A 25771-nucleotide genomic window follows, 5' to 3' on the forward strand; every position below is an offset into this window, starting at 1 on the left:
TGTGTTTTCTGTTTTCAAAGTGCATAAGCCTATGACCTCATTACCTGAGTGATTGTCTGTACATATAGGCCTCACTTAATCCTCTCTGCATCGCTGCCTCCTGAGACTCAATAGTTTGGCTGAACTAAGTGGCTGAGTTGGTGAAGAATGTGGTGGTCTGTGGGCTTCACTTTAAAACTGGTTTCCCTTTTTTACCCTAATGGCTTGGATTGAAAGGGCCCAGAGTTCTGAGATGGGGGAAACCTAAAATATTTCCCTCAGCCCAAACTAAGTTTAATGGGCAAAAGGGTTTTGGACAGGTGAGTTGTGCGTGGCACACCTTACTCCAAAGAAGCCGTTTTTTCTTTTCCTAATGTGGAACATAGAAAAATTAATCCCTGCCTTTTGTCATCTAGTGGTGTTGGATTGAATGATGTCTTTTAACTCTTTTGCCAAATCTGTTGCCTTCAGAATACAACAAGGATGCCAGCCTGTTAAACGAAACACACCGTTGTCCGGGGTCAGCCAACTGCCCTGGAATCTGCACAATCCTTCACCATGTGGGAAGGCCTCCCTCCCCTCCACACCCAAACTCTTATTAGGGATTTCTGGACCCAAGGGTAGGTCAGACGACGACCATGTTCAGCTTGAAGCAGCTAGAGGAGCTTGATACCTTTGCCCATTGTCCTTTATAAGATTATAAATGTTCTTAATATCTGAGAGGGAGGGATTGTTATTTTTTATTATTAAAATAATCATCTATTTTTAAAAAAGAAGAATATATGAATGGTGAAGCTGGAGAGCTTGTATGTACGAACAATGGGCGTGGACTTGATGGGGTATTGTTGAGGGAGGGGGGTGCATGGTGAGGGGAGTAAAGGGGGAAAAATTGGAACTATTGTAACAATATCATCAATAAAATATACTTAAAAAAAAGAAAGTGTAATTGTATAGTATTAGATTTATATAGTAGTTATATTCTACTTATTTAGGGTGAAATGGAGGCTAAACTAGACAGACAAACAAATAAATATTAAAGAGGAAGGATGAGAAGGAGAGGTGGTATGAAACAAATTCAAGAGTTAGTTTAAAAAAATTTTTTAAAATAAATGTAAAAATTAGAATTAAAAATAAGAAATTTAAAAAAATTAAAATAAATTAAAATACAAATAAAAAACTAAAATAGAAATAAAAATTTTTTAAAAATACAAAAGGAAAGTTTGTACTCAGTTCAGCCTTTGGTGTCGTCTTTTTTTTCTGGATCCGCAGCTGGTCTAATGAGGCGGGCCAGAGGTTCCTTTTCCTTGAATCTGATGTGCGCCTGAGGTGGCCAGCGTTCCTTTGGTGCCTGTTGGAGCCTGCTGCGGTGCTTGTGCGTGAGCGCACATGTGCATGCACAAGGTGGCCTTCATGCTAGCCTCAGGCCTGTGGAGCCGCGCCCCAGGAGTTGGTCTCTCACTTTTTGGGGCAAGGCCCCAGACACTTGTGCACGGTGGAAGTAAGCATCTGTGAGTCTCTGCCGCCCACTGTTCCCATGCGCGCCCACTGTTCCCGCAACCACCTGGGCGGGTATAAGCAGAGCCCCCGCAAGTGGTCTGAACCCTGGCCTGGCGCCCACTGGAGCTGGTCAGTGGTGTTGCGCACCATCTTCTGCATGCCCAGCAAGCCCTCCCTGCACCCGTTGGCGCACTGATCTTGTGTCTGTTGGGGTGTGTCTGAGGGGCACCTGGATGCACGGCCCCACACACCTGGGCCAGTGAATGAGGGCACTTTTCTGTGTGCACCTGTGCAACCCAAGGGGAGGGTTGGGGAGTGGGCAAGCGCACTTCTGCGCCTGCGCTCCTCAAGAATGTCCTGTCACCCCCAACCTTTCCTCTGCTCTCTGCGGTACACAAGAGAGAAATATAAAGGAATGTCATATTCTCACATGCACAGCAGTACGCTGTTTCTTGTCTTTCAGTGCCAGATGCTACCTGGCCCACTCCTGGCTCTGCCAGTGAGCAAAGATCCGCTCTCCTCCCGATTCCACTCTGGGGAAGCCTGTGGTCGCTAAAAAGTCTTTGTGTTCTTCCAGCCACAGCTCAGGGAGCCACCCCAGTCAGAAATTCCATCTTGTCCCTTTTTCCTTCGCTATCCTCACCAAACAGGTCATTTCCAGATGGTTTTCTCTAATCCAGCAGTGCCAAGGCTCGACTCCTGCCAGTGTCTAGCTGCTCACTGAGATGTTCTGTCTGCAATTAGTCCAAACTACAGATGAGTCTCAGGAGCCAGAAAGCACAGCCTCCCCTCACTCCTCTACCATCTTCTCTCCCCATATAAATTTTTGAATTGTTTGTTCTAGGTCTGAAAAATATGCCATTGGTATTTTAATAGGAATTGCATTGAACCTATAGATTGATTTGAGTAGTATGGACATTTTAATCATATTGATTCTTCCTATCCATTAACATGGTATATGCCTCTATTTTATTTGGATCTTCCTTAATTTCATTTTTCAGTGTTCTCTAGTTTTCCAAGTACAGTTATTTTATGCTCTTGGTTAAGTGTATTCTAAGTACTTTATTTTTCTTCTTGTTATAGTGTTTTTTTTTTCTAGTTTCTATCTCTGATATTTTATTGTTGATGTACTGAATGCCTTTAATTTTTAAATATTGTATTTGTAAACTGCTATAATTCCAAATACACTTATTAGGTCGAGTAGTTGCTTGATTGAGTCTATAGGGTCTTTTATGTACACTTTCATGTCATCTGCAAATAATGACAGTTTTACTTCCTTTATTCCAATTTAGATGCCTTTTATTTCTTTTTCTTGTCTGATTTTTCTGGCTAGAACTTCCAAAACTATGTTGTATAGAAGTGAAGCGTGGATATTCTTGTCTTGTTCCTTATCTTAGGGGGAATGCTTTCATTTTTTGCGCATTCAATATGATGTTGGCTGCAGATTTTTTATATATGGCCTTTCTTAATTGAGGTATGCTACCTCTATTCCCACTTTTCTGAGTGTTTTCATCATGAATGGGTTTGTGCTTTATCAAATCGTTTTTCAACATCTATGATACAATCATGTAATTTTTGTCTTTCATTTTGTTTATGTGGTGCATTATATTTATTGATTTGCAAATATTAAACCAACCTCGCATTCCAGGGATGAATCCCATTTGATCATGGTGTATGCTCTTTTTAATGTGAAGTGTAATCTGGTTTGTCAATATTTTGTTGAGTATTTTGGCACCTATGTTCATCAGCCTTATTGTCCTGTAGTTTTCTTTCTTTGATGTGTCTTGGCTGGTTTTTTGTATTTAGGATAATCCTGGCCTCATAAATAGAGTTTGGGGGTCTTTCCTCTTCTTGGATTTTTTAGAATACTTTGAGAAGGATAGGAGATAGTTCTGCTTTTAATGTTCGATAAAAATTCCTGTGATTTCATCCAGTTCAGGGCTTTTGTGTGCCAGGAAGTTTTTTATTTCTGCTTTAATTTCACTAGATGTTATTGGTCTATTCAGCTTTCTGCTTCTTCTTGATTCAATTTTGGAAGATTTTAAGTTTCCAGAAATTTGTCCATTTCATCCAGGTTGTCAGTTTTCTTCTCATACAGCTATTCATAGTAATTTCTTACAATATTTTGTATTTGTGTTATAATTTGTCATTTATCCTCTTCAGTTTCTGATTTGTTTATTTGTGCCCTCTCTCTTTTTTTCTTGATGAATCTAGTTAAAGGTTTGTTGATTTTGTTTATCTTTTCAAGAACCAGCTAAGGTTTTAATGATTATTTGAATTGTCTGTTTAGTCTCTATGTCATTTAGTTCTTCTCTGATCTTATTTCTTTTTTTTAATGTGTTTTATTGATTATAATATTACATTTGTGCCAGTTTCTCTTCCCTCTGCTCCCCTCCACCCGGTGACCCCCCTCCCTCCAGTTGTCCCCCCCTTTTAGATCATGTCCATTAGTTGTGCATACAGTTCTTCTCAACCTCTCTCTGTCTATTCCATTCCCTCCTACCATGATCCTTAATTCCTATATCATCTCCCTCCCTCTCCCCATTCCCCCTCCCTGTTGACCTCCCCCCAATATGTTCCCCGTACCTATAGTTCTTTTTCCACTCTCATTGCCTGTTTAGTTTGCCTTTGTTTCAATTCCCTAGCTTCTGTTGTTTCTTGTGATGCAGTTTTCATTTTAGATTTCATTGTCTTGATCCTCCTTTTTCTGAACCAGTCCCTTTAACATCTCATATAACAGTGGTTTGGATCTAATGAACTCTTTCAGTTTTATTTTGTCCTGGAAACACTTTCTCTGTCCTTCTATTCTGAATGACAATTTCGCTGGATAGAGTATTCGTGGTTGTAGGTTTTGGATTTTCATTACTTTGAATATTTCTTGCCAGTCCCTTCTTGCCTGCAGGGTCTCCCTTGAGAAGTCAGCTGATAGTCTAATTGGGACCCCTTTGTACATAATTCTTTTCTTCTCTCTTGCTGCTTTTAAGATTCTCTCTTTATCTTTAATTTTTGACATTTTGATTATAATGTTTCTTGGAGTGGTTCTCCCTGGGTCCAGTTTTTTTGGAACTCTCTGTGCTTCCTGGACCTGTAAGTCTATTTCCTTCCCCAAGTCTGGGAAGTTCTCCTTTATTATATTTTCACTCAATTTTTCAAGTTCTAGTTCATCTTCCTCGCTCTCTGGCAAACCAATGATTCTTATGTTGGGCCTTTTATAGCTGTCCCAGAGGTTTCTGATCCTCTCATCGTTGCTTCCCATTTCCTCTAGCTGCATTGGTTGACTGCTTGTTCCTTCTCCATATTCCAGTTTGTTGAAATGAACTCTGGATTTTTTTTCCTCACCATCTGTCTCGTATGTGGTTTTGTTCCTTTCGTTATGAGTGTTTTTCGCTTCTTTCTCATCTTTTTCCTGCTCTTTTGTGAATTCTGTAAGCCACCTGATAACAATGGCCCAGAACTGAGCATCTGACAGGTTTCTTATCTGTTCATATGTCAGGTTCTCCATCTGTTGCCTGGTGAGCTGTGCCACCGGGATTTCTATAGTTGTCTGCCTCATTTTGACAGATGCGTTTTGTTTCCTTGGGCCGGCTGTAGGGGGCAGTGCCTGTGTACTCGTAATGAACCAGCGACCGGCGCCGTTCGGCAGCCTTTCTTGTTGTGCTGTGGTGCTTTGTCGTCACAATCCAGCGACCGGTGCCTGTCCGCGACCTATTTCGCAGCTCTGTGGTGCTTTCTTTGGGGGCGGGCGTCCAAGATGGATTCACACAGTTATTCCGCTAGGAGACCGGGATCCATCCTCCCGCCCCACTGGGCCTCACTGTTCAAGGCAATGTGGTGTCTGCTTTCCCCAGTTTTGGGGTCGCGAGCTGCCGGGGGTTCGACTGCAGCCGGGGTTGTTCTCCCCGCCGCTGTCCCAGGTGCGACCCCAAACAGCACCGCCCCCTTTCGCTCCCCTTACCTGCCCAAAGGGCGCCGCTGGTTTATAACTTCATATGTTGGGCTTCCGTGTAGTTTTATTTTCTGGAATTTCTAGTTATCCTTTGTTTTGAAGTAGTTGTATTCCTCTCTAGTTGTAGAGGGAGACCTAGCGCGTCCATCTAAGCCTCCATCTTGGCTGGAAGTCCTCTGATCTTATTTCTTTTCTTTTACTTGCTCTGGGTATTGTTTGTTGTTGTTTCTCAAGTTCTTGTAGTTGTTGAGATAGACTTTTTATTTGAGATTCTTCTATCTTTTTTATGTAGGCCTGTATTGTTATGGTCTTCCCTCTAAAGACTGCCTTCACTGTGTCCCATAAGTTTTGGGCTGTTGTATATTCATTGTCATTTGTTTCCAGAAACTTTTTGATTTATTTGTTAATTTTGTTGTTAACATTTTTATTTAATAGCATCTTATTCATTCTACATGAATTTGAAGGTTTTGAGTTTTTCCTTGAGATTGGTTCCAGTTTCAAACCTTTGTGGTCTGAGAAAATGCTTGATATAATTTCAATTTTCTTGAATTTGTTGAGGCTTGTTTTGTGTCCTACCATGTGGTCTATCTTTGAAAATATTCCATGTGCACTTGAAAAGAATGTACATTTTGCTTCTCTGGGGTCAAAGTTTCTATATATATCAATTTGATCTAGAGTGTTGTTCAATGTCTCAATATAATTGATGTTTATTTGCTTGGAAGACCTGTCCATTGTTGATAATGAGGTGTTAAAATCCCCTACTCTGAGTGTGTTGTTGTCAATAACCTTCTTGAAATTATCCAAGATTTTCTTATATATTTGGGTGCTACTGTGTTGGGTCTAAATATGTTTACCAGGGTTATATCTTCTTCATGGGTTGTTTCCTTAAGTATTATGAAATATCCTTCTTTGTCTCCTTTTATGGTCTTTGTTGTAAAATCTACTTTGTCTGTTATAAATATTGCTACCCCAGCTTGTTTTTATGTCCATTTTCTTGAACTATTTTTTCCCGTCCTTCACTTGCAATCTGTTAGACCTTTTGTTCTGAGATGGGTCTCTTGTAGACAGCATATATGTGGGTCGTGTTTTCTTAACCATTGAGCTACCTTATGCCTTTTTATTGGTACAATTAATCCATTTACAATCAAAGTTATTATTGATAGGTACTTCTTTGTTCCCCTCTCTCTCTCTTTTATTATATTTCTTCTTAAAGCAGTCCCCTTACCATCTCTTGCAATGCTGGTTTGGTGGAGATGTATTTTTTCTCTCTTCTTTTGTCTGTGAAACCCCTTATTTTTTCTTCCATTTTGAAAGAGAACCTTGCTGGGTAGAGTAATCTTGGTTGCAGGCCTTTGTTTCTCATTGTTTAAATTTTTTTTTTTTTTTTTTTTGCCATTCCCTTCTGGCTGTGGTGTTTCTGTTGAGAAATCCACTGATAGCCTTTCAGTGCTGCCTTGTATGTTACTTGCTTTTTCTTTCTTACTGCCTTTAGGATTCTCTCTGTCTTTGAAAGTTGCCATTACGATGTGCCTTGGAGTAGGCCTCTTTGGGTTCATCTTCATTGGAACCTTCTGTGCTTCTTGGACTTGAATGACTCTTTCTCCTCAAGTCAGGGAAATTTTCTGTCATTACTTTTTCAATCAAGCTTTCTAACTATTGCTCCCTTTCTTCATCTTCTGGTATCCCTATGATACAGACATTATTATGATGCACATCATTCTAAAGTTCTCTTAAACCCTCTTCATTTTTTTTCAGTCTTTTTTCATTTTGTTGCACAGTCTGGTAATGTTGTCCTACATTGTCATTCAGCTCGCTGATCTAATCCTCTGCTTCATCTAGCCCTTATTTCATTCCTTCTACTGTGTTCTTCAGTTCAGAAATTATATTTTTTATTTCCTCCTGTCTCTTATTGATCGTTTCTACATCATTTTTAATGGTGGTAAACTTCAAAGTAAGTTCATTGTAGTTTCCCTGGATTTCTCTGTAACTCACCTGGAGTTCATTGTAGTTTTCACTGAGTTTGTTGAGTTCTTTGAGCTTCTTTCATATCATTATTTTGAATTTCATGTCTGATAGTTTGCTTGTCTGTTTTGTGTAGCACTCTTTCTGGGGATTCCTTCTTTCTTTTCATTGAGGTGTTGTTTCTTTGTCTCCCTGTTTTAGGTGACTTTTCTTGTTTGTGTTTGTTTCTTAGATTGGTCTGCTTTGATTCCCTTCCTTCATGGCGTGACCTTCTGTGGTAGGAGTCCTGTGAGATTTAGTGATGCAGTATCTTTGATCTCCTAATCTTGATGCTCTTTGGATGCACTTTATACTGTTTATTTTGGTTGCTTGGTGTATTTTTTTTTTCAAAAAAAATATGCTTTATTGATTATGCTGTTACAGTTGTCCCAATTTTTTTTCCTTTTGGTTCCCTCCACCCAGTGACCCCACTCCCTCCAATTGTTCCCCTACCCCTTAGTCCATACCCACTGGTTGTGCATATAGTTCTTCTCAACATCTTCCTGTCTACTCCACTCTTTCCTACTATGCTTCTTAATTCCTGTACCATCTACCTCCCTTTCCCCACTTTCTCCTCCCTGCTGACCTCCTCCCAATATATTCCCCACACCAATAATTCTTTTCCCACTCTCGTTGCCTACTTAGTTTGCTTTTGTTTCGATTCCCTAGCTTTAGCGGTTGGTTGTTGTGATACAGTTTTCATTTTAATGTTCATAGCTTTGATCCTCTTTCTCCTAAACAAGTCTCTTTAATATTTCATATAACAGTGGTTTGGATCTGATGAACTCCTTCAGTTTTACTTTGTCATGGAAGCACTATCTCTGACCTTCTATTCTGAATGACAGCTTCATTGGATAGAGTAATCATGGTTGTAGGTTTTTGCTTTCATTACTTTGAATATTTCTGGCCAGTCCCTTCTTGCCAGCAGAGTTTCTTTTGAGACATCAGCTGATAGTCTTATTGGGAACCCTTTGTATGTAATTCTCTTCTTCTCTCTTGCTGATTTTAAGATTCTCTCTTTATCCTTAATTTTTGACATTTTGATTATAATGTGTCTTGGTGTGTCTCTCCCTGGGTCCAGTTTTCTGGAACTCTCTGTGCTTCCTGGACCTGTAAGTCTATTTCCTTCCCCAAGTTAGGGAAGTTCTTCTTCATTATTTTTTCACATAATTTTTAAATTTCTATTTCTTCTTCGTCTTCTGGCAACCCTATGATTCAGATATTGGCCTGCTTATAGCTGTCCCACGGGTTTCTGAGCCTCTCCTCATTTTCTTCACTTGTTGTTTCCTCTTTCTACACTGGTTGACTGTTTGTTTCTTCCCTATGTTCTGATTTGTTGATTTGATCCCTGGTTTTCTTGCCCTCACCACTAGTTTCATGTGTTTTTGTTCATTTCAGCAGAACTAGCCTTCATTCCTTTCCTGTCTTGTTTAAGATCTGCTGTTAAGTCTGTAAGCATTCATATAACCAAAGCTCTGAGCTGTGCCTCAGAAAGATTTCCTATCTGCTGATCCATTAGATTAGATATTTGCTGGCTGCTCAGCTGCATCACTGGGATCTCTATCATGATCTGTGTAATCCTGATAGTTTTGTGTTTACCTTTGATTCCTGGGCGGGGCTGTCACACCTCCTATGCTATAGGGTGTGGAGCCCCCAAGCACTCGTCACTACCAGGTGACCCTTATCACCACGCTGTGGCATTTTGTGTGGGGGCGGGGGTCCAAGATGGATTCCTGCCGTTCACTCTCCATTGAGTGACAAGGTACCTCCTCCTTCATCCCCATCCCTTCTGGCCCTCAAAGTCTTAGGCAATGGGGACCTACATTCCCTGGCATTGGAATCACAAGCTAATGGGTTTGGTCTGCAGCCAGGGGTGCTCCTCAGGTGCTTCTCACCTCCCCTTGAATACAGGTGTCTGTGCTTACTACTGTCTGGCCAACATCACCACAGCTGCCACCACCAGCATAGCTTGACCTCTCTACCCCGGCTTTGCCCCTCCTACCAATCTGGATGATCACCACTTCCTTATAACTTCATATTTTTGACTTGCATGTAGCTATATTTCCTGGGACTTCTGGTTATTTCTGTTTTTTTGTTGTTGTTGTATTCCTTCTTAGTTGTGGAGGGAGGCAGAGTGTGTCAGTCTAGGCCTCCATCTTGGACAGAAATTCTGGTTGTATTTCTTTTGGGATGTTGTTGTGTTGCTCTTTTTGGGACCTTCCCTCTAGCCAGCTGATTGAGAGTCATTCTGCTCACCACCTCTTGAACTTTTTGTAGAGGTACTGTTAAATATAAACACACAATCCAGGCAATAAACCCACACACAAAAAATATCTCCCACCCACTATCACGTTATCAACAGCAATAGAGATGTAAAGATATTAAGACTATTATGCTAAAGGAGAAACAGGTACGAATTGACTAACTTAAAGAAAAATGACTTTGGGGGGAGCAATAATTGTAGCTAGTAGGGACAAGGCAAGAAGAGACAGTAAGTTAAATTTACACTGTATGTTTTAAAAGGGTGGAGGGAGAAGACAGAATGAAGTAAGAGAGGGGAAGAGTATAGTATTAGATTTAAACAGACTTTATAGAATATGTATTTAGTGCAAGAGCAAACATAAATCAAAAAAATAAACATGAAGAAGAGGAAGAAAATATAGGAAACAAATTAGAGAAAAAGTTTCTCCTCAGTACTATGGCCAACCTGTGGGCTATGATTGATATAGATGGGATGGGAATAAGAAGGAAAAAAATAAACAAAAGCTTAAGAGATGTCCTAAGGAAAGAGAAGTGAATTTGAGGTGACAGATGGGGTAGGTATACTAAGAATGAGGAATGAAAGTCAGGCTAAGGGAAAAATTTCAAATTTATGCTGAAAGAAGAAAGGGGCTGGAGAAAGGCATTAATGGATTAGAAGAGGGGCGACTATAGGATTTGAGATTTCAAATACTGAAACAGTGAAGATCTATGAATATAATTTCAATAATGTCACAATTATCACCATATCACAACCAATGCGCAAAGATTGATCAAGGTGGAGAGAGAATAAGTGTATTTTATGAATGGTGAAAAATAATGTGAGATTACTAATGACACGAAAAATGGTTTTGAGAGGCTGGTGAGGGGGTACATAGTATGAGTGTGGAGTGGATACTAGTCATAGTAAGAGAGAAGATAGAATTTAAAACAAAAGTAAGAAAACTTCCAGCCAATATGAGGCATAGGTAGACACACTGCATCTCCCTCCACAACTAAGAAGGAATGCAGCTGCCTCAAAACTGGAGACAGCCAGAGGTTCCAGAGGATCAAGCTGCATGAAAGTCCAACAAATGAAGATGTAGAGAATACTCACCCAGACAGGAAGGGGAGGGGCTGGGATGGAGAGGAAGAGGTGTGTTGGCAGCAGCTGTGGCCAGCCAGCAGAAAGCAAAGTAACACATTAAAGTGGGAAAGGAAACCTGGGGAGCTCTCCCAGCACCAGACCAGGCCACACGGCTCATGGCTCCAGCACCAGGGGAAAGGAGTACTCATTGCTTCTGACTGTGAAATCCAGTGGGGGTTGGAATGGAGTAGGAGACTGCTGATGTCTTAGCAGAGTCCACTTGCTTGGAAGGCCCCCAACGTCCTAGATTGTCTGAAGACCCACCCACTCTTGGAACCATGGTTGGGGCAATGACTAGAGGGCACCAGTCCCATGTAGGAAGTGGGAGAGGTGCCTGGAGGACTGACGAGTATTGAGAATGTGGTATTGTTTCCTCTCAGACCCCTCCCCCACATAGAGCACCACAACATGGTGAAATGAGTCGCTCAGCACTGACAAATACCAAAGGCTCCACACCCTACAACATAATAGGTGCAAAAACTCCATCTAAGTCACAGAGGCAAACACAGGAGCCCATCAACTTGAGAAGACAGAGAAGTATGGCCCGAAAGAGGGAACAAATCAAGGTTCCAGTAATAGAACTAAGTGACTAGGAGATAGCTACCCTAACAGATGAGGAGATAGCCAACCTAACAGATGAAGAGTTCAAAATACTGGTGATAAAGATGCTGACAGACTTGACAGATATGCTTGAGTATGGAAAATCATAAGGGAAGAAGTGAAGGCTATGCTAAATGAAACAAAGGAAAAACCACAGAAAACCAACAGTGAAAGGAAGGAAACTGGGGTTCAAATCAATGATTTCGAACATAAGAAATAAACAATCAACCAGTACAGAATGAGGAAACAAGAAATGGAAAAAAAATATGAGGAGGGGTTTATAAACCTCTAGGACAACTTTAAACATGCCAACATCCAAATCATAGGGATGCCAGAAGGAGAAAAGAAAGAGCAAGAAACTGAAAACTTATGTGAAACAATAATGAAGGAAAACTTCCCAAATTTTGTGAAGGAAATAGACATACATGTCCAGGAAGCAGAGAGTCCCAAATGAGCCAGACCCAAAAAGGACCACACCAAGACACATCATAATTAAAATGCAAAGGTTAAAGATAGAGAATCTTAAAAGCAGCAAGAGGAAATGAGAGAGTTACCTACAAAGGGGGTTCTGTGAGGCTATCAGCTGATTTCTCAAAAGAAACTTTGCAGGCAAGACGGGACTGGCAAGGAGTATTCAAAGTGAGGAAAATTAAGGACCTACAACCAAGATTACTCTATACAGCAAAGCTATCATTTAGAATGCAAGGGCAGATAAAATGCTTCCCAACAATAAATGTTGAAAGGATCTCTTCTGTCTGAAACAAACACACTGACAGAAGTAGCTCTGCTTCAGAATAGGGTATAAACACTTAATTATTTTCCCTTTAACTTTTATGATATAACTAAGTGTTTAAACCCTGTTCTGAAGCAAAGCTACTTCTGTCTTTTTCATCTTACTAAAAGTTTTGTATAGTATTGTCTTTGTTTCAGACAGAAGAGATCTGTTCAACATTTATTGTAGTGCATGTCTTGCGGCAGTAACTTTCCCCAGCTTTTGTTGTTACTGCTGCTGTTTTGGCATGGGATAGCCTTTATTTCCCCTTCAGATATGAATGGTAACTTTGCTGGATATACTATTCTTAGCTGGGAGGTTCTCAATATTCAATATTTTGAATATTTCATTCCATTCTCTCCTCACTGGTAAGGCTTATGCTGAAAAATCTGATGATAATCCAATCGGGTTTCCTTTTATAGGTTACAGTCTTTTTTTCTGTGGTAGACTTGAGGATTCATTCATTGTCATTAACTTTTGACATTGTCAATATAAAGCATCTTGAAAGAGGTATTATTTATTGAAATAATTAGGTGTTCTGTTAGCTTTTTAAATTTGATGTTCCAACTCTTCATAGGTTTCAGAAGTTCTCATTATTAATTTGTTTGAATAGGCTTCCTGTTCTCTTCTTCATTTTTTCTTCTTCTTTTTTTAAATTTATTTTTAGTTCTTTTTATTTATTTTCTATTACAATTTGTTCCATCATTTCCCCATTGCTCTCGCCTACACTGTCCACCCACACACAGTCAATCCCCACCCTGTTGTCCATGTCCATGGGTCACTCATTCTAGTTCATTAACTAGATCCTTCCTTTTCTTTCCCTCCTTTTCCCCTTCCCTCCCTCTCTTTGGTCACTGTCAGTCTGTTCCTAGTTTACATGACTCTGGTTCTGTTTTACTCATTAGTTTGTTCTTTTCATTAGTTTCCAGTATTAGGTGAGATTCTATGGTATTTTTCTTTTGCTGCCTGGCTTATTTCACTAAGCATAATTTTATCCATGTTGTTGCAAAAGGTATAAGTTCCTTCTTTCTTTCTGCTGTGTAAGTGTAACAGTTTTTTGATCCATGCATCTACTGATGGGCACTTATGCTGTTTCCAGCACTTGGTTGTAAGTAGTGCTGCTATGAACATAAGGGTGCATAGGTTATTTTGAACTGGTGTTTCAGGGTTCTTCAGGATCAAAAGGCAGTTCCATTTTTGTTTTTTTGAAGAAATTCCATATTGTTTTCTTAGTTACTGCACCAGTCTGCATTCCCACCAACAGTGCACTAGGGTTCCCTTCTCTTTACATCCTTGCCAGCATTTGTTGTTTATTGATTTGTTTATGATGGCTATTCTGACTGATGTGAGGTGGTATCTCATTGTGGTTTTAATTTGTATCTCTGTGATGGCTAATGATGTTAAGCATTCTTTCATGTGCATATGGGCCCTCTGTGTGTCGTCCTTGGAGAAGTGTCTGTTCAGGTTCTTTGCCCATTTTTAATTGGATTATCTGTTGTCTTGATGTTGAGTCATAGAAATTTTTATATGTTTTGGAGATCAAACCCCTGTCTGAGGTATCATTGGCAAATATGTTCTTCCATACATTTGGTTCCCTTTTCATCTTGCTGATGCCTCGGCAATCTTGAGAAAGAAGAACACAGGAGAAGGAATCACAATACTTGATATTAACTATACTATAGGGCCACTGCAATAAAAACAGTCTGGTACTGGCATAAGAACAGACATATAAATCAAAACAGAATAGATAGCCCAGAAATAAACCATGGTCTCTACGGTCAATTAATATTTGACGAAGGTGAAAGGAACATAAAATAGAGTAAAAATAGCCTCTTCAGCAAATGGTGTTAGAAGAACTGGACAGGAACATGCAAAAAAATGAAACTACACCACCATCATACACCATACACCAGAATAAACTCAAGGTGGATAAAAGACTTAAATGTAAGCTGTGACACCATAAAAGTCCCAGAGAAAAACATAAGCAGTAAAATTCCAGATATCTCACATAGCAATATTTTCACTAATATATCTCCTAGGGCAAGGGAAATAAAGGAGAAGATAAACAAATGGGACTACACCAAACTAAAGAGTTTCTTCTCAGCAAAAGAAAACATCTCTTCTTGTTGTATACACATTGTTCTGATGTTGCGCTTTCTTCTGGAATAAGATAGTGTGGTAGAGTTCTTTCATCTTTTAAAAATGTCATTTCCCTTTATTTTCCACTTGAGCTATTTCAAAATTTTCATCTTAGAGCTTACTAATTCTGTCTTTCATCTGGTATGCTTTGTTTTCAATTTTTTTCTAATGTAGACTTCATCTCATTTATTGAGTTTTGCAGCTCCTGAATTTGTTTGGTTATCTGTTAAAGCACTCTTTTTTGTTCGCTTATGTTATTTCTAAGAACATTAGCTGCTTTTTGGAGTTTTCTTGTAACTTCTTGAGCTTTTCCATAACTACGATATTGGATTTTGTGTCATTTAAGTCACAGTCTTCGGTGATTTTCAGTTTGGTTTCTGGAGACTTTTTACTTTCTTTCTGAGCTACCTTGTTATGCTTAATCATCGTACTTGGTATTTTGCTTTCTGCTTGGGCATTTGAAATAATGAATTCTTTTCTTTTTAAAGTAGTGTTTTGCTTTTAAGAATTCATCAAGTTCATATGTAGAAATTTTGTTTGTTTGTTCCCCAGTAGATGATGATATAGTGTCAATTTTTTTTCTTATCTAGTGGCACCTCTAGGATCTTTGGGGGTGGCTTCACCTTGGTTGTGGAACTGCATCTTATTCCCCAAGTTAGTGAGCATCCCCTCTGTGTCCAGGTCATTTCAGTCTCAGGGCACAGTCCCTGCCATGCCTTAGTTCTTGGTGTTGTCTCCTTGTAGCCAGAAGCTGCCAATCATGCTGTGATATTCAAAGCATCTCTACTGCTTCTTTGGGATTCTTCCAGGTTTCACCAAAAGTGGGGGTTAGGGGAGGACAAGGAGAGGTGGGTTTACAAGTTTGTTGTTTGCCTTCTTTCAAGTAATGGCTACCACTAGTCCATGACAGCCATGCTGATGTGTCACATCTTTGCTCTTGTCACTGGGTTTTGTTGCAATGGATGCTCGCTACTCAGGTCAGAATAGTTTCTGCTCCTCCATGAGAGAGATAAACTCAACTGCTTCATGGCTACTGCAACAGCCAAGGACCCTCTCTTTGTTCTTTGCCCCATCCCACATGCTCTACTCATTTCAATACATCCACCTTCAGATGTTTCAGTGTGTGAATCTCTCAGGCATTTCTGTGTGTTAAACAGGACTTATTTTGTTGAATTATAGTTGTTTAACTTTTTATAACTTAAATAAATCTTTTCACTCTACCATGATGCTGACATCACCTATTCAGTGCATTAATTTGATTAACATTCAGCATTTGACACAATTACTTTCTTAAAAACCACAATACAGTACATCAATCACTCAGCCATATTTCAAAAACATGCTTACTTTTCATCACTTTGAGGATTATTACTTCATTGCTTTTTATCTTAGGTGATGTCAGAATCTTTTATTCATCATATTGAAAAATTGGTATTAAAAGACCATCTGAAATTGATGAAATTTCCAATGCTAACAATTTTATTTTTATATTAGGCTTCAGAAGTCTCTAGAAACAGAGGAGGGTCTTTATTGGCCAGGCCAGGACACAACCTAGTAGCTGCTATTCGAACCCAGCATCAACATGATTCATTGCCACTAGGTATGTATTGTGCTTTTTGAACCTCTGGATACCCAATAATTAATCTTGTTTTTCTTATTGTGAATTATTTAATATTGAGGATTATGTAGGGTTTTTTCCTCTTCTTTAATGGTATAGTCTCCTCCTCTAGCATTCACTCCCATTCTCCACTCCTTTTAACCTCTTCTTATTTTCCCTTCCTCCTTGCTTTGTCCCCTATTATCTCTGAACTCTCTCTTCTCCACTATCTTTCAGACCCACATTTCCCTTCTTTACTCCACTCAGGAATTTGTTAGCTAAGTCCAGGGAAGCATAATTTAATTAGGCGATGAATTTAGTTGCTGTTAGATAACATTTTTTAATTTAAAGCTCTTTCCTTTGTGTTTATGGAGATAAGTTGACATAGTCTTCATATCTAAACTCAGCTGCCTCTTTCAAAACACATGCCACTTTATCTAGGGAAGTGAGTTGAAAGAGTGTGAATGGATTTAAAGAGTTCTATTGTCCCTACTGGGAAATCAATCATGGCCATGAGTCATAAGGGAAAAGTGCTCAAAGAAATTTTTTTGAACTCATAATTTTTTGTTATAATAATTATGGCAAATGACCAAGAGAAGCTATATAAGAGCAGAATGCCCCTCAGATAGGAATGAGTAAACAAGTAGTTAAGATGCTGGGATATGAAGGTGATTAACTTGGATCTAGTTGACTTTTGATGTGGTTTAAAAATAATAATGCTATTATATCACAAAAAACACCCTCAAGAGCTTACATGCTTTGATGAGTATGCTACCTTCTCTTCCAGTCATTTTGTCTGTCCTTCAAATTTTTAAATTAATTTTGGTATTAAACAGCTATCTCCCAATCATCAGAGAAATCATCTGTGGTCTCCAGATCCAACCACAACTCTGCACTTTTGTCTATTACAGCATATAATGACAAGATTGTGGCATTTCTTCGCCAGCCAAACATTTTTGAAATGCTTCAAGAGCGTCAGCCAAGCTTGGCAAGAAACCACACACTCAGGTAGGAGCTTGTCCCTCACTCCTATAACCGTAGATCTTCCCAGCTATTTTTCCAAGTGACACAACACCTTTATGGAGAAGCTCATCACAAGAGCAGAAGCTTGTGATGCTTTTTATCCATGCATTTAAATTATGATTTGAATACTCAAAATGAGAGGATCAGGGACTTCTAATGTTCTTAGAAGTGTCACAATCGGCAATAGTCATATTGTTGTCACATATTACACATGTGATGCTAAAATGATTTCCATTGGTTTGGAAAGAAGCACAGAAATGGAGAAAAATGCTTTTAATTAAAAATTATTTATGTAAAGAACCACATAAATTTTTATTTTTGTAATATAATTATTTAATGAGAAACCATATATGATGACCATATTCAAAATAAATAAGCAAGAAAAGCATATGTGCTCCAATTTTTAAAAATGTATCATACATGTTCTATTGTCTATTAGGGTCATTTTTGAACAACTGTATCTGAAAATCTGAATTATTTCATCTGGAAGGAATAGTAACAAAGTGATAAAGAAAGAAAATATTCTCTGAACTTAAATCCCACTTTCTCACCAAAAACTCAAACACCTCTTTCCTTCAGTTTACTATCCAGAATTTCAAAAGTTGAATATGTATAGCGTTTGAATTCTTGCTAAGGTAGGTATTAGCAATCAAGTCAATTTTATTCAATCTCTACTCTTACTTTCCTCATTACTGAAATAGGGTCACAGCAGGCACCATTGAGATGCTTAAATGGGGATGTGTGTAAAAGATCAGACAAACTAGGTGAGAACACACTCAGTTACTGCTGCTAACCTCTCACCTCCCATTCGCTGGTCTTTTGAATCTATCTGACAACTGTAAAACTCTACTTTGTATGAATTCCTCAATAAATCATGAACATTGGAAAATAATTTATTTGCTATTAAAATCCTTATTAATCCTGTAAGGATACATCAGTTTATTCTTTCCCCTCCACCAAACCTTCATTGACACCTCTTTCCTTGTGCTTTTACTGGTGTAAATTAGAACCACCGTCCCTCAAATTCCCTGTTATCTCAATTCCTTCCTCTGTCTTCATCTCCCATCTAAATATTTACCTCCTCACCTTTTCACTTCCAGTCCTTTCTTTTTGTCTTCTCTCTACCATGACCAATATTTGGATCTTCATCATTTCCCCCTTGAACTTTGAAGGGGCCTCTTGGAAGATAGCTCCTGTTACCTTACTAAAACCAGGATTGTGTCCTTATAGAATAGATCTAATTCTGTCAGCCCTGTGCCTCAAAAAGCTTCCATTGCTCTTATTGCACATAAAATAAAGATTTCTAAGCACAATTTCTATGGTTGACAAAGTCTGGCCCTGACCTAACTCTCCACCCTGTGCTACATTTTTCCTTCTGGTATTTTCCACCTCCACAAAAAATTCTGTGTCCTTTCCTACTTTCACCCTTTATAGAATGGCTTCTCTCCTATGGACATATTATTCTGTTTTAAAAGCTCAAATCAAATGTAAATATTTGGTGATCAAGGCAGACTTTAGTATTTCTTTTGCATTCCTTTAATCAATCTTTTTGTATCTTTAAGATATTTCCCCTTATCTCTTTTATTCTGTGATGTGCTTATGTCTCCCAACAACACTATAAGCTCTTTAGAGAGGGCCTTATCTTTGTACTTATTCTGACTCCTCTGTGCCTGGTCCTTTAATTTGAATATAGAAAACACTACTTTTCGAATGAATGAAAGTTCTTTAGCATAAACAGTTGAGCTTTAGCATGAGTATAGTGTCACTTCCACTGATGTTCAACTCTACCTAAATTTCATTATTGTGCCACGAAATGAAGTTCCATAATAAGCAATATGGGCCATTTCTTCATTAGCTTCTTTATTTTATCATGGTGTATAATAATTTAAGGTAATTTCCAAGGAATTTCAGGGGATTAATACTAATTGAAAAGTTTTCTAATCCAAGAAACTACACTAACCTCCTCCCAGGACCAAGCTAGAATTACACCTAAGTTGTAGAGAAATAATCCTGAATAACTAAGTGAACACAAGCTGGAGAGAAGTCTTCAATCAAGGACAGACAGAAGAAACCACTTCATCACACTGAGACTGGTAGGGAGTTTTGAGGAGGCATAAGAGGGCTGGCTGTGCTCCTATGGAAAGCAACTTAAGTTCCAAATGAATGTTTCAATGACCATTGGGTTCCCCCTGAGAAATATGGGGCCTAAACCCCAAGCTGAGATCCCCAGCCTACAGTAACAGAGTTGGAATGAAACCCAGATAATATATAACTGAGAAAAGCAGCAGGGTTTCTGTCTGCCAGGTAGAGTTGACTGGAGACTCAGAGAGCCTCTTAAAAGGACCAAAGCACAAAATTTTATTTACCCTGGGATAAAACAGAGGGAGGACAGAGTGTAATAGAGATGCTTGAAGAGATTCTGAGGTTGATGGCTCTTGGGAGAGAACTAAAGGAACAACCACAAAGATTTCTGTACTGAGTCACTTCCCATACTGCAGAAACCATCTCAAAAGGATCACTTCTCTCAAAGTGACATCAGCCTGAGGTGAAGCTTTAGCTCTGCCCACAGAAATTACTCTGCTACACCCTATGGTGCTTAAGCTAGACCGTTGATTATAGTTTGAGGCTATGTCACTGATCATTTTACCAACTAAGGCAGAAAATACAAAGAATCTGCCAAAATGGGAAGAAAAGGATACAGACCCCAAGTTAAATACCAAGAGAATTCTCCAGAAGAAGAAATAGATAAAATGCAGGCAAGCAATTTATCAGATAGTTTAGAGTAATGATTATAAGGATAGTCAACCGCATGAAAAAAAAACAAAAAACATAAACACCATAAAAAGGACCAGTCAGAAATAAAGAGGCAATATCTGAAGTAAATGATACACTGGAAGGAATAATCAGGTTAGATGAAGTAGAGGATGACATTAGTTATTACAAAGAGTAAGTAAAAAAAAATTAAAAAACAAAACAAAAAAAACTCAGGCAGAGAAGCAAAGGGAAAAAATAACTTTTTAAAAATGAGAGCTTAATAAACATTTTGGAAAACATGAAGTGTAATAATATCTGCATCATAGGAATACCAGGAGTAGCCAGCAACCAATGGATCAAGAACATATTGATTGAAAACCTCCCTAATCTAAGGAAGGAAAAAGATACACAGGTATAGGAAGCTCATAGAGTCTCAAACAAGTTGGAATTAAAGAGGCCTATACCAAGACACATCATAATTAAAATAACAAGGCTTAATGACAAGGAGAGAATCATAATCCTAAAAGCTGCAAGAGAAAAGCAGGTAGTTATATACAAGGGAGCACAAATTAGACTGTCATCTGATTTCTCAACAAAACATTTTAGGCCAGAAGGGAGTGGTGTGAAATATTCAAGGAGATGAAAAGCAAAGACCTAGAACAAAGGCTACTTTACCCAGCAAGGCTATCATATAAAACTGAAAGAGAAATAAGAAGCTTCCCAGATAGGAAAGAAAAATAAAGGAGTTTGTTAACACAAAACCAGTACTGCAAGAAATGTTAAAAGGAAAGGATTGAACAGAAGCAACAGCTCTGCCTGGCACATGGAGATGAACAAACAGGAGACTTCTGGCCAAGATGGAGGCCTAGACTGACATGTTCTATCTCCCGCCACAACTAAGAAGGACTACAACTCCCACAAAACCAGAAATAGCCAGAAGTTCCAGAAAATAAATGGAAGTCCAGTGCTTGAAGTTATAAAGAAGTGGTGCTTGTCCAGATGGGTAGGAGGGGTGAAGCCGGGGCAGAGAGGTAGAGCTGTGCTGGCAGTGGCAGCAGCAGTGATGGTGGCCAGATGGCAATAAGTACAGACACCTGTATTTAAGGGGAGGCAAGAAGCACCTGGGGAGCATCTCCGGCTGCAGACCAGACCCGTCAGCATGCAACTCCAATGCCGGAGAAGGCAGACCCCCATTGCCTTGGACTGTGAGGCCCAGATGGAGTGAGGATGGAGAAGGAGGCTCCCAGTTTCTCAGCGGAGAGAGAACAGCAAGAATCCATCTTGGACCCCCACCCCCACAGAAAATGCCACAGCATGGTGACAAGGGTTGCTCAGTTGTGATGAGTGCACAGGGCTACACCCCCCTATAGCATAGGTGTGACAGCCCCATCCAGGAATCAAAGGTAAACACAAAACTATCAGGATTGCACAGATCATGATAGAGATCCTGGTGACGCAGTTGACCAGCCAGCAAATATATAATCTAACAGCTCAGCAGATAGGAAATCTTTCTGAGGCACACTTCAGAGCTTTGCTTATAAAAATGCTTACAGACCTAACAGCAGATCTTAAACAAGAAGGGGAAAGAATGAAGGCTAGTCCTGATGAAATGAACAAAAACACATATGAAACTAGTGGTGAGGAAAAGAAAACCAGGGATCAAATCAACAAATCGGAACATAGGAAAGGAACAAACAGTCAACCAGTGCAGAAAGAGGAAACAACAAGTGAGGAAAATGAGGAGAGGCTCAGAAACCTATGGGACAGCTATAAGCGGACCAACATCTGAATCATAAGGTTGCCAGAAGAAGAACTAGAAATTTAAAAATTATGTGAAAAAGAAATTAAGTAGAATTTTCTTAACTTGGGGAAAGAAAAAGACTTACAGGTACAGGAAGCATGGAGTTCCAAAAAAAAACTGGACCCAGGAAGAACCACACCAAGACACATTATAATCAAAATGTCAAAAATTAAGGATAAAGAGAATCTTAAAAGAAGCAAGAGAGAAGAATAGAACTACATACAAAGGGGTCCCAATAAGACTGTCAGCTGATGTCTCAAAAGAAACTCTGCAGGCAAGAATAAATTGGCAAGAAATATTCAAAGTAATGAAAAGCAAAAACCTACAAGCATGATTACTCTATCCAGCAAAGCTGTCATTCAGAATAGAAGGTCAGAGAAAGTGCTTCCAGGACAAAGTAAAACTGAAGGAGTTCATCGGATCCAAACCACTGTTATATGAAATATTAAAGGGACTTGTTTAGGAGAAATAGGATCAAAGCTATGAACCTTAAAATGAAAACTGTATCACAACAACCCGCAATAGAAGCTAGGGAACCAAAACAAAGGCAAACTAAGTAGGCAATGAGAGTGGGAAAAGAATTATAGGTATGGGGAACATTTTGGGGGGAGGTCAGCAGGGAGGGGAAAGTTGGGAAAGGGAGGTAGATGGTACAGGAGTTAAGAAGCATAGTAGGAGGGAGTGGAGTAGATAGGAAGATGTTGAGAAGAACTATATGCACAACCAATGTGCATGGACTAAGGGGGGGAACAACTGGAGTGAGAAGGGTCACTATGTAGAGGGGAACAAAGGGAAGAGGAATTGGGACAACTGTAAGAGCATAATCAATAAAGCATATTTACAAAAAAAATCTTGGAAGAAGAAGAAGGAGGAGGAGGAGGAAGAAAGGAGAAGGAACAACTAGGGTAACATAGTTAAAAGAATAAAATGCATCTTCCAATCTTAGATGGGTCTTTTGAAGCAGTATATAGATGGGTCTTGTTTTCTTAACTATTCACCTACCCTTTTTCTTTTGGTTGGAACATTTAAGCCACTTATCTTTAAGCAGATTAATGATCGATACTATTTAGTGCCATTTTATTGTTAGATAGTCTTAAATTCTATCTTCTCTCCTACTATGACTAGTATCCATTCTTTCAGCTTAAGTTTGGAAAGTTTTTCCTCTCTTAGCCTGGCTTTCACTCCTCATTCTTAGTGTACCTACTACCTCTATCATCTTAAATTCACTACCCTTTCCTTTGGACATCTCTTAAACTTTTTATTACTTTCCTTTTTCCCTCTTATTCCCTTCATACCTATATGAATCATAGGCCAAAGGTTGGCCATAGTATGGGGGGAAGCTCTTTCTTTAATCTGTTCCCTACCATCTCTTTCTCTTCTTCTTCTTTATTTTGTTTTGTTTTATTTATGTTCCCCCTCCCACTAAATATATATCCTATGAATTCTGTATAAAACCTAATACTATACACTTACCCTCTCATACTTCATTCTGCCTTCTTCCCTCCCTTTATCAACATACAATGTAAATTTTACTTACTGTCTTGCATTTTCTTGTCCTTAATTACTATTATCATTACTCTTCCACCTACCCTTTCAAAAATTATCTTTCTTTCAGTTAGTCAACTCTTAACTGTTTTTCCTTTAGTATAATAGTGTTAATCTATTTACATGTATATTAATACAGGCTCATTTGCTGCTGATAGTGTGATTCTGGGTGGGGGATATTTTTGAGGGTGTGGGTTTTTTGCTGGGTTGTGTGTTTATGTTTTAACAGCATCTGCACAAAAGAGTTTAAGATGTTGGTGGGCTGAGTGGCTCTAATGCAGCTAGCCAGAGGGAAGGTCCAACCAAAGAGCAACACAACAACCAAAACCAATATACAACTAGACAGCCCAAATAATCATCATAAAGGGCATCCCAAGAGCATCGAGCTTGGGAGATCAAAGAGACTGCACCACTGAATCCCACAGGTTTCCTATCATGGATTATCATACATTGAAGATAAGAAGTCAAAGCAGACAAATCTAAGAAACAAAAATAAACAAGAAGAGTCAACTAAAATGGGGAGACATAGAAACAACCCCTCAACAAAAGGAAAGGAGGAATCCCCAGAAAAGAGTTCTAGATGAAACAGAGGCTACCAAATTATCAGACATAGAATTCAAAAGAAAGGTTATAAGGAAGCACAATGAACTTGACAAACTCAGAGAAAATGACAACACACTCCAGTGGAATTACAGAGAACTCCAAGGACACTATAAAGAACTCCAGCAGAACTACAATGAACTCCAGGGAAGCTACAAGAATCTTACTTTGAACTATACCAGCATTAAAAAAGACATAGAAACTATCAATAAGAGCCAGGAGGAAATGAATAATACAATTTCTGAACTGAAGAGCACAGTAGAAGAAATCAAAAGCAGGCTAGATGAAACAGAGAATTAAATCAGCAAGCTGGAAGGCAATGTAGAAAAAACTTCCCACACAGAACAACAAAATGAAAAAAGACTGAAAAAGAATGAAGAGGGTTTAAGAGATCTGAAGGACAACATAAAATATAACAATATCTGTACCCTAGGGATACCAGAGGGAGAAGAAGAGGACCAAGGGATAGAAAACCTGCTTGAAAGGGTAATAACAGAAAACTTGCCTGACCTGAGTGGAGAAAAATTCACACAAGTCCAAGAAGCACAGATGGTATCAGTGAAAATAAATCCAAAAAAGCCCACTTCAAGACACATCATAATTAAAATTATAACATTCAAAGACAAATAGCAAATCGTAAAGGCAGCAAGAGACAAACAACAAATAACATACAAGAAAGCTCAGATAAGACTATCAACAGACTTCTCAACAGAAATACTGAAAGCCAGAAGGTAATGGCAAAAACATATTTCAAGCAATGAAAAACAAACTCCTACAACCAAAACTCTCTACCCATCAAGGCTCTCTTTCAAAATGGAAGGTGAAATAAAGAGTTTCTCAGAGAAAGGAAAACTAAAAATATACATCTCCACCAAATCAGCATTTCAAGAGATGCTAAAGGGACTGTTTTAAGTAGAAGAAAAAGAGAGCAGGAGAGAAAAACAAGTACAAAGGGAAAAAGTCACAAAGAATAAGTACCTATTAACAATAACCTTAAATATAAATGGATTAAACATTTGAATCAAAAGACATAGGGTAGTGAAATGAATATGAAACATGACCCATATATACGTTGTCTACAAGAAACCCACCTTAAAACAGGAGATCTACACAGACTGAAAGTGAAGGGATGGAAAAAGTATTCTAAGCAAATGGACATGAAAAAAGCTTGGGTAGCAATACTTATATCAGCCAAAATATATTTCACAACAAAGGCCATAAAAAGAGGCAAAAAGGGACATTTCATAAAACTTAAGGGAATAATCCATCAAGAAGATATAACCGTTGCAAACATATATGCACCCAAGACAGGAGCACCCAATTATATTAGGAAAATTTGGAAGACTACAAGAAGGATGTCTACAGCAACATATTCATAGTAGGGAATTTTAACAGCACATTGTTAACAATGAACAGATCTTCAAAGCAAGGAAACACCAGGGATATTGAGGTATATAACAACACTGTAGATCAAATGAATTTAATTTATATATATATATATATAATCTCTTACCCCAAAGAAGCAAAATATACATTCTTTTCAAGTGCACATGAAATATATTCAAAATAGACCACATGGTAGGACACAAAACAAGCCTCAACCAATTCAAGAAATTTTAAATTATATCAAGCATCTTCTCAGATCCCAAGGGCTTGAAACTGGAAACTAACCTCAAGGAAAAACATAAAAGTACTCAAGTTCAAGGAGAATTAATACATGCTACAAAATAATGGGTTAACATTGACATCAAGGAAGAAATCAAAGAATTTCTGGAAACAAATGATGATAAACACACAACAGTCCAAAATCTATGAGACACAGTGAGGCCAGTCCTAAGAGATAACTTCATAGCAATAAAGGCTTACCTAAAAAGGAATTGAGTGCCGGCCTGTGACCAAGGGGTCAGCAGTTCGTTTTCGAGTCAGGGCACGTACCTCAGTCCCGGGCCAGGTACCCAGTTGTAGACATGCAAGAGGCAACCAATCAGTGTATCTCTAACACATTGATGTTTCTCTCCCTTTCTCCCTCCCTTCTCCTCTCTTTGAAAATAAATAAAATCTTTAAAAAAAAATAGAAGACTCTCAGATTAAAAAGTCTAACCCAATAGCCACAAGAACTACAGAAACAACAA

General features: G+C 38.8%; 1 protein-coding gene across 1 annotated transcript in view; it reads left to right on the plus strand.

The window, feature by feature from the left end:
- Positions 1-25771, plus strand: part of HECW1 (HECT, C2 and WW domain containing E3 ubiquitin protein ligase 1) — a 576869-nt gene that overhangs the window by 392579 nt on the left and 158519 nt on the right. The window contains exons 15-16 of the mRNA XM_090287382.1: positions 15814-15919; positions 16828-16924. Of these exons, the coding sequence (XP_090143508.1) occupies positions 15814-15919; positions 16828-16924 (203 nt within the window). The remainder of the gene's footprint in view (positions 1-15813; positions 15920-16827; positions 16925-25771) is intronic.

This window comes from Furipterus horrens, unplaced genomic scaffold (genome assembly GCF_987537825.1).
Source record: "Furipterus horrens unplaced genomic scaffold, mFurHor1.1.pri manual_scaffold_9, whole genome shotgun sequence".
Lineage (NCBI taxonomy): Eukaryota > Metazoa > Chordata > Mammalia > Chiroptera > Furipteridae > Furipterus > Furipterus horrens.